General features: G+C 45.7%; 1 protein-coding gene across 2 annotated transcripts in view; it reads right to left on the bottom strand.

Moving 5' to 3' along the window:
• The window catches only part of Ampd1 (adenosine monophosphate deaminase 1), a 22,814-nt gene that overhangs the window by 1,672 nt on the left and 8,904 nt on the right, over positions 1-12,238 (bottom strand). For both annotated transcript variants that reach the window (XM_005357132.2, XM_005357133.2), the window contains 9 exons: positions 11,721-11,886; positions 9,374-9,593; positions 7,473-7,602; positions 5,743-5,937; positions 5,354-5,485; positions 4,458-4,621; positions 2,842-2,968; positions 2,497-2,660; positions 1,513-1,633 (listed from right to left, as the gene is read on the bottom strand). In XM_005357132.2, the coding sequence (XP_005357189.1) occupies positions 1,513-1,633; positions 2,497-2,660; positions 2,842-2,968; positions 4,458-4,621; positions 5,354-5,485; positions 5,743-5,937; positions 7,473-7,602; positions 9,374-9,593; positions 11,721-11,886 (1,419 nt within the window). The remainder of the gene's footprint in view (positions 1-1,512; positions 1,634-2,496; positions 2,661-2,841; positions 2,969-4,457; positions 4,622-5,353; positions 5,486-5,742; positions 5,938-7,472; positions 7,603-9,373; positions 9,594-11,720; positions 11,887-12,238) is intronic.

Raw genomic sequence — 12,238 nt, 5'->3', positions numbered from 1 at the left:
GTAGACCAGGCTGGTCTCGAACTCACAGAGATCCACCTGCCTCTGCCTCCTGAGTGCTGGGATTAAAGGCGTGCGCCACCATCGCCCGGCCCTTTCTTTCTTCTTAATGTGCATTGGTGTTTTGCCTGCATGTGTATCTGTGTGAAGGTGTCAGATCCCCTGGAACCGAAGTTACAGGCAATTGTGAGCGACCATGTGGGTGCCGGGACTTGAACCCAGGTCCTCTGGAAGAGCAGCCACTGCTCTTAACCAGACTGATTGTAATTTCAATGTAAATACTGAAAATTAAATGTTGTGGTATGGCTTCCAGAAGCATTGGATAAAATCAGTTCTTTAAACTTGAATATTAAGTTATCAAAGTTAGATGGTCTGATCTAGACAACTAAAGCTCAAAAGAGTCTCCCCGAAACCAACTTTTTCTTTTTTTTGCCTACATGAAAGTTATGACTATCACAAGAGACATTTTAAAGCAAGCTACAACAAGAAACCTGGCAAAAAGTAGCTGCAGGGAAGCCAAGCCAACCTCTGATTTTACCCGCCAGAGCTCTAAGATGGAAGTTGGGAGATACGTGTTCATTCATCTCTGAGGGCAACTAGCAAGGTAACCTTGAGAGAAACCCTTAGCAGCTCTCCTAGAAGGAGCTACCTAAGTAACCCTCCCAAATGATTCATGCTCAGTGACCCTCATTTCATAATAAGGGCACTAAAGACTCAGAGTAGCGAAATTGAAGCTGTTCCTTTTCAACCTTGCAAAGTTGGATAACAACCTAGAGAAGAGACAGCAATGGCTGTGGTTTCCGTAGTCCCTGATCATGATTTGAAAATGTCCTGCTCCCTTTGCGTCATGGGCTGGTTCTCCAAGGAGTTACAGTCTTTCCCACGAGGCTAGCTTAGTCCTCATCCCAAGTTCCCCATCCTCCTGGGGCTTGAGAGCTGTCCTGTCCCCCCTCTCCTGATACCTTGGACTTTTCAACCCTAAAGAGAAAGTACAAAGCATTCAGGCTATCAGATGCCAGCTAGGGAAGACAGAGGCAGAGTGCCTCCTGCTCATTCTTGATTCACTGATGAGCTCAAAACACAGATCATACTGAAAATGGACCATAATGATTTATTTGTTACAGACTCTAATATAGAATTATTATTACTATTAAGAATATACTCCGGCCTGGCATGGTGGCGCACGCCTATAATCCCAGCACTCAGGAGGCAGAGGCAGGAGGATCTCTGTGGGTTTGAGGCCATCCTGGTCAACAGAGTGAGTTCCAGGACAGCCAGAGCTACACAAAGAAACCCTATCTCAAAAAAAAAAACAAAAGGGTGTGGGGGAGAAAAGACTCTAAGCCAGATGTGGTGGTATTCACCTGTAATCCCAAAGCCCAGTAATCAGAAGCAGAGGCAAGGGGATTAGGAATTCAAAGTCATCTTTAGCTACATAGCAAATTCAAGTCCAGCCTGGGCTACATAAGACCCTGTCTCAAAATTAAATTAAATTTAAAAAAGCTTCAAACTCACCTTCTTTAAATTCAGGCCGTGAGAAATATTGTCTGCTATCATAAAGGCTGTCATGAGATGAGTGAGCGCTCCCGCCTCCCCACAGTGAGGGCGGAACAGAAATGTGTTCATGCCTCGTTCCCTGTGAAAACGAAAGGGCCGTGGGAACCTTAGGTTCTGGGCAGAGAGATGAGTTGTGGAAACCCCAAGTTCTGGGCAGAGAGATGAGCTGTGGGAACCCCAAGTTCTGGGCAGAGAGATGAGCTGTGGGAACCCCAAGTTCTGGGCAGAGAGATGGGCTGTGGGAACCCCAGGTTCTGGGCAGAGAGATGGGCTCTGGGAACCCCAGGTTCTGAGTAGAGGGATGGGCTATGGGAACCCCAAGTTCTGAGTGGATGGATGGGCTATGGGAACCCCAGGTTCTGGATGGAGAGATTTACAGGAAAATCCATTGGCCGAGTTAACACTTGGGAAGGAAACAACCACCAAACAGATCCATCAAAACATAAACTACAAATCTTCATCGTAATTCTTACTAAATACAATCATTTTTCGAAAAAGAGGCAGCAGAGGATATGGTGGGACAAGGAGGCAATGGAGAATGAGTACATCTATAGAGACTTCAGTGTCAGTGTGAGCCTCCCTGGGTACCAGGCACATACATGGTGCACAGACATACATGCAGGCAAAACACTCGTACACATAAAGTAAAAATTGATAAATCTTTAAAAGGAATTTTAAAAAGAAAAAGAAAAGCAAGAGGCAGTGGTGTGCATCTGTGACCCCAGGACCCCTAGGTGAGAAGAACTGAGACAAGAACCGCCAGACACTCAGGTCTAGTATGTAGTATGGTAGAAATGAGAGGCCCGCCTCAGGAACCTGGAGGAAGGGAACCGACATCTGCCCTCTGACCCCTCCCCCGGCAGGTGCTCTCCAGTGCTAATACACACACATAAATACACCCACGCAAAGGCAGCCCTTCCACCCCACTTCTCCTGCACTTACCTTCTCAGGCTGTTGAGCACTGTGATGTTTGCATACATGTAGTAGGCATAGTAAGTATAAGATGGGTTGTTCTCCATCGTCCACTCCTCAGGCTTGGGACTCTTGGAGGAAAACATGTGACCACTGTGTTTGGACTCATCATCCACGCTGTCAAAGCCAGTGATCTGTCAGGAAAGTGAGCCGTACCGTGGGTTCAGTTCAAGGGCAGAGGGTCTGTCTGCAGAGAAGTTCCTCAGACAGCTCCAAAGGGGAGGTCCGATTTAAAGATAAGTAGGGAGAGTCGGCGATGGCCAGCAAGGACAACGGGCTCAGGAGAGGAGTAAGGACCCGAAGGGTCATACTTACGTGTTTGAGAAAGACACTGAGGTCTGGGTGAGCTTGGGGGTTGATGGTGGCCTCAAACACTGGAAGGAAAATATTCTCCAGCATCTTTCCAAAGTGTGGCAGGAAATTCTTGGATCGGAACACATCACTAAAGGTGAAAGGAAAGGGAACTTAGGAGGAGGGGAAGCATAGCTCCCACTCTGTGGGAGGCAGAGAACCACCTGTGAGTTGTCAGAAAAGGGCCTGGTGTGTTCATCCTGCACCCACTCCCAGACAGTCTCCTTGCACACACATGAGGAGGAGTTTAGGTTGGACGGGCATTGGACCACATACCCCAGCTCTTCTATAAACTTCCTGTGGCAAGAAAACTCAACTTTTACAACCGAGTCCAGCTATGAGGAATATAGTAATTGTGCTATAGGGATCTCAGTGATCAAACACACGTGCGTCACAAGACAGTAAACAGGAAGCTGCTATCAAGAGTTCCTGTCTGGGGAGGGGGATGCGGCTCCATTGGTAAAGTGCTTGCCTGATGTGCACAAAGCTTTTGGGTTCAATCCCCTGTACTCCACGAACCAGACAAAAGTGGTGGCACATGCCTAGAATTTGATAGTTTCAACACTCTGGGAGAGTCTCTCTCTCTCTCTCTCTCTCTCTCTCTCTCTCTCTCTCTCTCTCTCACACACACACACACACACACACACTTCATCTGTGGTAACAATAAATTATATCACTTTATATATGCCAGAAACTTCTTTTTTTTAAAACAAACAAACAAACAGGAATTTTCTGTGTAGCCCTGGTCATCTTGGAACTCACTCTGTAGACATGGCTGGCCTCAAACTCAGAGATTTGCCTGCCTCTGCTGGAATTAAAGGCTCATACCACTACCATCCAGCACCAGAAACTTTTCTAAATAGCCAAAAAATATTAGTTACATTAATCCACATAACAACTCATTCCCATTTTTAGGTATTTTGAGAGATCTGAACTCATAATCTAAGCTTCATAGTTGTGGAGCAAACACTTTACCAGCTGAGCCATCTCTCCATTTCCAGAACAAAACCTGGCATTTCCAGAGGGCACACAAGCAGGTTGGCAGAGAGCATGTAAGTTAGATAAAAGATCAATGATGCTGCACACAGGAGAGAAACCATTCCTGCAGGCAGGGAGTGACTGCACATCCATGGGAGAGGGTAGACGTCCTCGGTACCACTGCTGACAAACACTCTGGCTACAAAATCAGCCAGAAGTGGCAGCAAAGGTTCGGATACAAGACAGCGATAATTGGATTCTGACATGGTGGCACAATTCTGTAATCCCAGCGTGCAGGGGACAGAAACAGGTGGATTGTCTAGCCTAGGTTATATAGTGAGAAATTTCAAATTTTAGGTCAGCCTGGGCTACATAGCAAGACCTTACGAGAGAGAGAGAGAGAGAGAGAGAGAGAGAGAGAGAGAGAGAGAGAGAGAGAGAGAGAGAGAGAGAGAGAGATATGATTTTGGAGCTAGTTCCCAGTGTAGCCCCTTCAACAAAACTGACATTTATTTAAACTAAATTCTGGTTCAGGTTGAGAGGAGAGGCAGGAGAGGACAGACTTGAGGGCCCGGCCCCCTCAGGAAGGCCCAAATACGCACTAGATCCTGGGGACTTGGATCATCCACGTCATGTTGGGGCAATAGATGCGGTTGCAGACAAACCAGGAGGAGAGTTTGCTCCACTCATCCGGGCTGCGACCATAGATGGACAAGCGGGGCTCCGCATGCTGGTACTTGGCCTCCACCAGGTCTGCACCCACCTCCTGTAAAGGCAAGAGAAGGGTCTGAGGCCAGGAATTCCCACAAGTCCTCCCAGAGGTCAAGACCCATGAGATGTAGGGAGGGGAGATACATCCTCCACAGAGCTGTGGCACTGTGAAAGGGAGTGAGAAGAGAAGTGTCCAAGACTGAGCAAGGACAAAGACTGGTAACAGTGACAGAGACCTTGGGAAAAGGTCAGGCTAAGGATGATGAGAGAGAGATAGCCGTGGGGCCTGCAAGATAAGAACAGCTGTATATACCCCATTCCTCAGTGGCATAACCCCTATCCCACATGCTTCTCTTGTTTGTTTGTTTTTTTAAGATTTTATTTATTATGTATATAATGTTCTGCCTGCCTGTATGCCTGCAGGCCTGAAGAGGGCACCAGAACTCATTACAGATGGTTGTGAGCCAACATGTAGTTGCTGGAAATTGAACTCAGGACCTCTGGAAGAGCAGTCGGTGCTCTTAAACTCTGAGCCATCTCTCCAGCCCTGCTACACTTGCTTCTTAAAACACAGCATCACAAGGAATGCTCTTAGATCTACCCAAACATCGAAGGCCAGGTCTTCACCCCCTAAATCACACCTTAACTTCTCTACCCTAGAAACAGAGAGGCATTTCCCCAGACACCTCCCTCCCCTCCCCCTCTGCCTTCCTTCCTTCCTTTTTTCCTGTCTTCCCTTCTCTCCTCCCTATTCATGAACCCATACTAAGTATTTTTTTTTACTCACCTTGATGATAGTGGCAAAATATTCCCCTTTAATGTAATTGTCTGTTTTTAGGTAGAGGTCCCGAAGCTCACTTGCACCCACGGGGTTGTATTTGTCATTAAATTTATCAAAACGTTGGAATGTCTGGCGTCCCTGAATCAGGAAACAAGAGCAGAAGTTTTGATTACGAGAGTTTCCTGGGCACATAACCCTGGAGATGACCAAGTGAAACGGGGTGGATCTCTGGGGAAAAGGATGGGCTCCAAGGACGAAGCTCAGTGTGAGCGATAGTGGGTGAACCTCAAAACTCATCAGAGGTGCTTTCGGTCATCACAGTAGCCAAGGTAGCGAAGAGGACTGTGGGACATCTGGGGTTCCGTGTGAGAAAACTAAGCATCTTCCCAACCTACAGCGTGAACATCCAGAGAGTCGACCGTCAGGTCGTAGGGATGCATATTCAATTTAGCAAAAAGTTCCTTCAGGGTCAGATTCTTCTCTTTAGTGCTGTAGACCACTCTGTCGGCATCGATGTGATAGGATTTCTTAATAAAGCGCAGCAGATGCTTCTGGTTCATGCAGGCGGCTGCATGGATGTGAGTATCCACCTATGTGCACATTCAGAGGGAGAAAAACCAGCAGTCAGCCTTCTTTCCTCCACTGTCAGTGGCCACAGCGCCGGCAGATTCCGCCGAGGAGGGAGGAAGGAACAGACGGTGGTGTGTACTGACAGCTGATGGAGGTGGCCCAGTGGTAAGGACCCATTTGCGTCCTCTCTGCACCTGTCTAAGACTGTGAGCAGTTTAGCTGGGTGCAGGGATGATGCTCGCCCTTCCCGAGCATCAGCGCACCTGATGTGCTTCTGACATATTGAAGCAAAATTCTTATAGCTTGTTCTCTACGCCACAAATACAATTAGAAGCAATGTAACTATCATAGCTTTTGTACCCAGAGAAGTTAAGGAAGACGTTAGGAAGCTTGTTGGCTACACTGGCACATGCCAGTAATCCCTGCCACATCCCAGCCCTGGGGAGGAAGAGGCAGGAAATCAGGAGTTTATAGTTGTCTTCAACTATATACTTCAAAAGTTCAACTTCAAACTTCAAACTCAGTTTGAGCCAAACTGAGCCACATAAGTCCCTGCTTCAAAAAGCAAAACCAAACAAAATTAGGGCAGGAAGCTAACTCAGCAGGTAAAAGCATTTGCCACCAAGCTTGATGTCCACAGAGAGCTGACTCCTGAAAACTGTCTTGGTTGGTACATTGATGATATGATAAAAACAAAATTTATAAGTACAATATTATTTGACTGTTCAAGGCAATTTCACGCAGCCCAGACTGGCCCTGAGTTAAAATGCAGCTGAAGATGACTTCAAACTCCTGATCCTCCTACCTTCACCTCCCAAGGACTAGGACTTCAGACACGTAGTCCATTTGTCTGTCTATCTATCTATCTATCTATCTATCTATCTATCTATCTATCTATCTATCTATCTACAGACTTTCATTCTATAAATCAGGCTGGCCTTGAACTCACAGAGATCCACTGTCTCTGCCCCCCCCAGTACTGAGATTAAAGATAGGCCACCACACTTAGTTTATCACGCCCAATTTATAAAATGAATATTAGCCAGACACATGCGTGCTGTAACCCCAGCACTCAGGAGGCACAGGCAGGAAGACCGCTGTGGGTCGGAAGGCAGCCTGGTATACACAATGAGTTCCAGCCAGCCAGGGCTGCACAGCCATCATTTCTCAAAAATCAATAGGAAAGGCTAGAGGAATGGCTCAGCAGTTAAGAGGGCGTATTCCTCTTGCAGAGGACCTGAGTTCAGTTCCCAGCACATTGTAGCTCACAGCTGCCTATAACTCCAGTTCCAGGGGCTCCAATACTGTCTGGACCCTGAGAGTACCTGCACTCAAAGTGCCAATCCCTCCCGTCTCCCTTGCCCAAGTACGCACTCACACACGACCTTAAATAAAGTGCCTTTTCCCCCTCTTGGACAAACAACAGAATGGCACTTGGAATGTTCTAGATATGCTCTACCTGCCTTCACTAAAGTCCACCCAACCTGCAGCAGCGGTGGGTTCATGGGCAAACAGCTTCTTGTCCTTAAGGGCACCCTGGGTGCGGGGCACTCACCTTCCTGCAGTTATAAAAGTCCCGGTGGGGGTTGTTCTTCAGCTCCTTCAGCTCATCCATCTCGTTCAGCATCTGATGGACCTGGAACTTGGAGGAGAGGAACTTCAGACGCCTGTGGGTGTAAGTCTTACTGTGGAAAGTCAACACACGGGATTTGTCAGTCTTTCCAGACAGGTAAGGAAACTGATAACAATTTCAAAGTCTCCAGGACTCGCCTCACCCACAGGAGGAAACAGTTGTGGGAAGAAATACTGTTCGTTCCTCTACAGTTACCCAGCTTTTCAGGAAATTGGACAAAATACTGAAGAAGGATGTGGGAAAGCATTTAAAAATCTATGGGGACCGTGTCGGTCAAAGGTGAGGTACCCAGCTGTGGAGGCAGTAGACCTGGGCGTCCTGATTCAGCACTGTGTGACACAGAGGTACTTACTTGCCTTCCTCCACTTTCAGATGCTTCAGCTTGTTAAACTGTAATTGAAGTATGTCAGGGAAGGTGGGGTGGGGAGATGGCTCAGTGGTTAGTTAGAAAGACCTGAATTTGGTTTCCAGAACCCACCACTGGCACCTCACAACTCCATCTCAGCTCCACCTGCCACCACCAGGCCAGGGGATCTGATGCCTCTGGCCACCCTGGAGCTCAAATGCACATACCCACACACAGACACTTGCATATACACGTAATTAAAAATAATAGGGGCTGGAGATATGGCTCAGTGGTTAAGAGCACTGGCTGCTCTTCCAGAGGTCCTGAGTTCAATTCCCAGCAACCACATGGTGGCTCACAACCATCTATAATGATATCTGGCGCCCTCTTCTGGCGTGCGGGCATACATGGAGGTAGAATGTTATATATATATAATAAATAAATCTTTAAAAAAAGAAAGAAAAAATAATAATAAAATAAGTTGGGCAATGGTGATGCACGCCTTTAATCCCAGCACTCGGGAGGCAGAGGTGGGTGGATCCCTGTGAATTATAGGCCAGCCTTGTCGAAAGAATGAGTTCCAGGACAGCCAGAACCACACAGAAAAACTCTGTCTCAAAAAACAAAGCAAAATAATAATGATAGTAATAAAATCAAAAAATCTAAAGGGGAAAAAAAGAGTGTATCAGTAGGGCTGTAGCTCAGTTGATAGAATGCCTGCCTGTAAGAAGTCCTGTGTTCACTCCCCAGCACTGCATAAATAATGAGCATGGTGGTGCCAGCCTGTAATCCCGCACTTGGGAGGTGAAGGCAGAAGGATAGAAGCTCAAGGTCAGTCACGACTACAGAGCAAGTTTGATATCAGCCTGGGCCATTTGAAACACTTCAAGTAAATAAACAGATAATAGCTAGGATAAATGATAGATAGATAGATAGATAGATAGATAGATAGATAGATAGATGATAGATAGATAGATGATAGATAGATAGATAATAGACAGATAGGAGACAGATAGACGATAGATGATAGATGATAGATAGATATAGATAGATATAGATAGATAGATAGATAGATAGATAAATAGAGATAGATAGATGATAGATAGATAGATGATAGATAGATAATAGACAGATAGGAGACAGATAGATGATAGATAGATAGATAGATAGATAGATATAGATAGATAGATAGATAGATAGATAGATAGATGATAGATAGATAATAGACAGATAGGAGACAGATAGATGATAGAGAGAGAGAGAGAGAGAGAGAGAGAGAGAGATAGACAGATAGGAGGAGATAGATGATAGATAGATAGATAGATAGATAGATAGATAGATAGATGATAGACAGATGCATCGCATATGGCCATTACAAGGAATAAAAGAGTTTAGCGCAGTATTTTAACACACTGTTGGCATTTTTCATCCACCAATAACACCGATTGCTGATGTTTAGATCTCAAGTAACACTTACACAGGCCCTTGTGCAATTAGAGCAAGCAAAAAATTCATGTCGTCCAGGAAGTCATCCAGATTTGGGTAAGGGTAGGGCTTAGGCTCCCCTCTGCTGGCTGCTGCTTCATCAGGGTAGATGTAAATCACACCGTCCTTCATCTTGAGGTGATAGCCCAGATTTGTAGGGAGGTCCTCTGTGCGAAAGGGGTCTTCTCCCTTCTTCGGAGGAGGGGTAAAGACTTTTTCAATGAAACACAGGGCAATATATCAGCATATGGGATGAGTGACCATGTAAACATAATCCATATAAGAAATACTGCAGTATCTGGCTAGTCATCTCTTATTTACTTCATCAGTTATAATTGTACAACTTTTCCTCTTGACTCTGCCTCCTGAGTGCTGGGACTTAAGGGCATGTGCCACCGTGCCTAGCCTAACATGTTCTTTATATAAAGCTTATTTTCACACTGATTTTTCAAAATGACTCAAAGAGAAGTATAAAATAACTATGATAACATTTTACCTAGTATAAAAATGTTTTTAAGTTATTTAGAAGTAGTATTTATATAATGTAATTAATATACTACTTACAAATACATTTTTTAAATTTATTTTTGAGGCAAGGCCTCATTACGTTGCCTTGGTTGGCCTGGCATTTGTTATGTAGCCCAGGCTGGCCTTGAACTCACAGAGGTCTGCCTGCCTCTGCCTCCTGAGTGCTGGGATCAAAGGCGTGCGCCACCACTTCTTATTTCTATTTGTTCATCTATGTGTTTGGTTAGCTCAGGAGATGGGGTGGGGTTGGATTTTTGAGACTGGTTCTCACAGTCCAAGCTGGTTTCCAACTTGTTCTGTAGCTAAGTATGCACATACATGTGCACATACATATGCACACACATAACAAGTATGCACACACATATGCACACACATAACAAGTATGCACACACATAACAAGTATGCACACACATAACAAGTGTGCACACACATATGCACACACATAACAAGTGTGCACACACATATGCACATACATAACAAGTGTGCGCAGCCATAGCACACACGTGCAGGTCCACATCTGTTTGGGGTTGGCGTTACACTTCTGTAAGCCCAGTATTTGGGAGGTAAAGGCAAAATTGATCAGTTTAAGGTCATCCTTGGCCATATCATAAGTTTGAGGCCAATCTGGACTACATGAGCCCAAAGTAAAACAAAAAGTTCTAAATCTAAATGCCTAAAAATAGGAGTTAATTAAACCAATTGTGATACAATTATACAAGAGGAATGCTCAAACTGGGCGAAATCTGATTATTAAATTGTGTAATTATATAAAACAGATGTCTTTAGGAGAGTCGGGACATTCGATTCTTTTTAAAATTTTGCTTACTTCTACATTTATTTGTATGTATGAGTATATGAGCACGTGTGCCACAGCACGTGGGAAGACATCTCGCGAGAGTCGTTCTTCTCTTCCCACGTGGTGGGTCTGGGGTCACACTCAGGCCTTTAGGCTCAGCAGAAGGCCTCTCCTTTACCCTCTAGGTCATCTCACCAGCCCTGTAGACGCCTTTTAGAGAGGCAGAGGCACGTAAGAAACGGTGGAATGTGGGCTGCACCCTGAAAGCTTCGGCTGCCTCCAGACGTGGATTCAGAGTGAGCGAGCAAGGAGAAAGGCCAGCCAGGGATGCAGAGCAGCCTAGCAGCTCAGGGAGGTGCTGTGCTACCCAGAGAGCTGGACAGGTCTCCAACTAAAGCTGAGGGCGCTGTGCAAGCCCGGGAGCCTGAACTTGAGAGGGGAGGACAGCAGGATTAGAGTCAAGGCTGGTGGAGCACGGTTTGAGGCCGACCTGGGTGAACCTGAGGTCCTGTCACAAACAAACACTCCCATCCATAACAAAGACTAAGGAAAACTTGGTTAAGTGAGCAGGTAGGAGCCTGAAGAGCTGAGGTGCCCTTTGGTGCAGGCAGATGATCCTGACTGGCTCTGTAGGGGAATGGGGGAAGTGAAAGTTTTTTGTTTTTTGTTTATCAGGAAAATAACATGCTTGGATCTGTTAATAACCGGGATAGATGTGAGGGCGAAACAAGAGATGGAGAGACTGACTGTAGCCCAGTAATTAGGACACTTTTATAAACACTGAAACAAGGAAACACGCAGGCCTGAGTGGGATTTGGAACCCGCTAGAGAGAGCAGGTTGAGAGGTATTGTAAGGACAGAATCAGTGATTGACATGTGAATCACAGGTCGGGGCCAATGGCAACGATGATACCTTAAGGCTGGGTCACTGATAATCTAAGAACATTTGTTGAAACTCATATTTAGTAGGTAATCCAATCGCTCTATTCCTTACATTCATGAGAGAACAAGTTACCTGGATAGAAGCTCTCATTTGCTACCAAGGCTTCACCGTCGATATTCCTCAGGTACTTGGAGGGAGTCTTGGGGAACCTCTGGAATGACTTCTGCATGTATTTCTCCCGTATACACAATGCCCGATAGAGACCTTTACAAACCACCTCGAAGTCTTCAACTGTTACCTGCCGAGAAAGTGTCAGAGCTACACCTGGGAGAAGCTGGAGGTGGTCAGGCTGATCTCTCGTAGTTCTGGCTTTCCTGGGCACTGGGGCCCTGCTGGACCTCTCCTGCCTGGCTGACTGGGACCCCGGGACTCTCTCCAGGACTGACTCCTGGAGTTTTTCTATCTCTTTTCTCTCTCTACCATACCTTATCTGCGATAGGAATCTTTCCTCTGAATTTTGCATTTGTTTCTGAGGTTTTTGGTTCTAGGACTCAAGTCCAAGGCCAAATACCTTATCACAGAGTCTCCAGACATCCTGTTTTGTTTTTTGCTACATAGTGGTGATTATCAAAAAAAATTTTTTTTTTTTT

The sequence above is a fragment of the Microtus ochrogaster genome, chromosome 21, assembly GCF_000317375.1.
Source record: "Microtus ochrogaster isolate Prairie Vole_2 chromosome 21, MicOch1.0, whole genome shotgun sequence".
Lineage (NCBI taxonomy): Eukaryota > Metazoa > Chordata > Mammalia > Rodentia > Cricetidae > Microtus > Microtus ochrogaster.
This window is presented reverse-complemented; position numbering and strand designations above follow the sequence as displayed.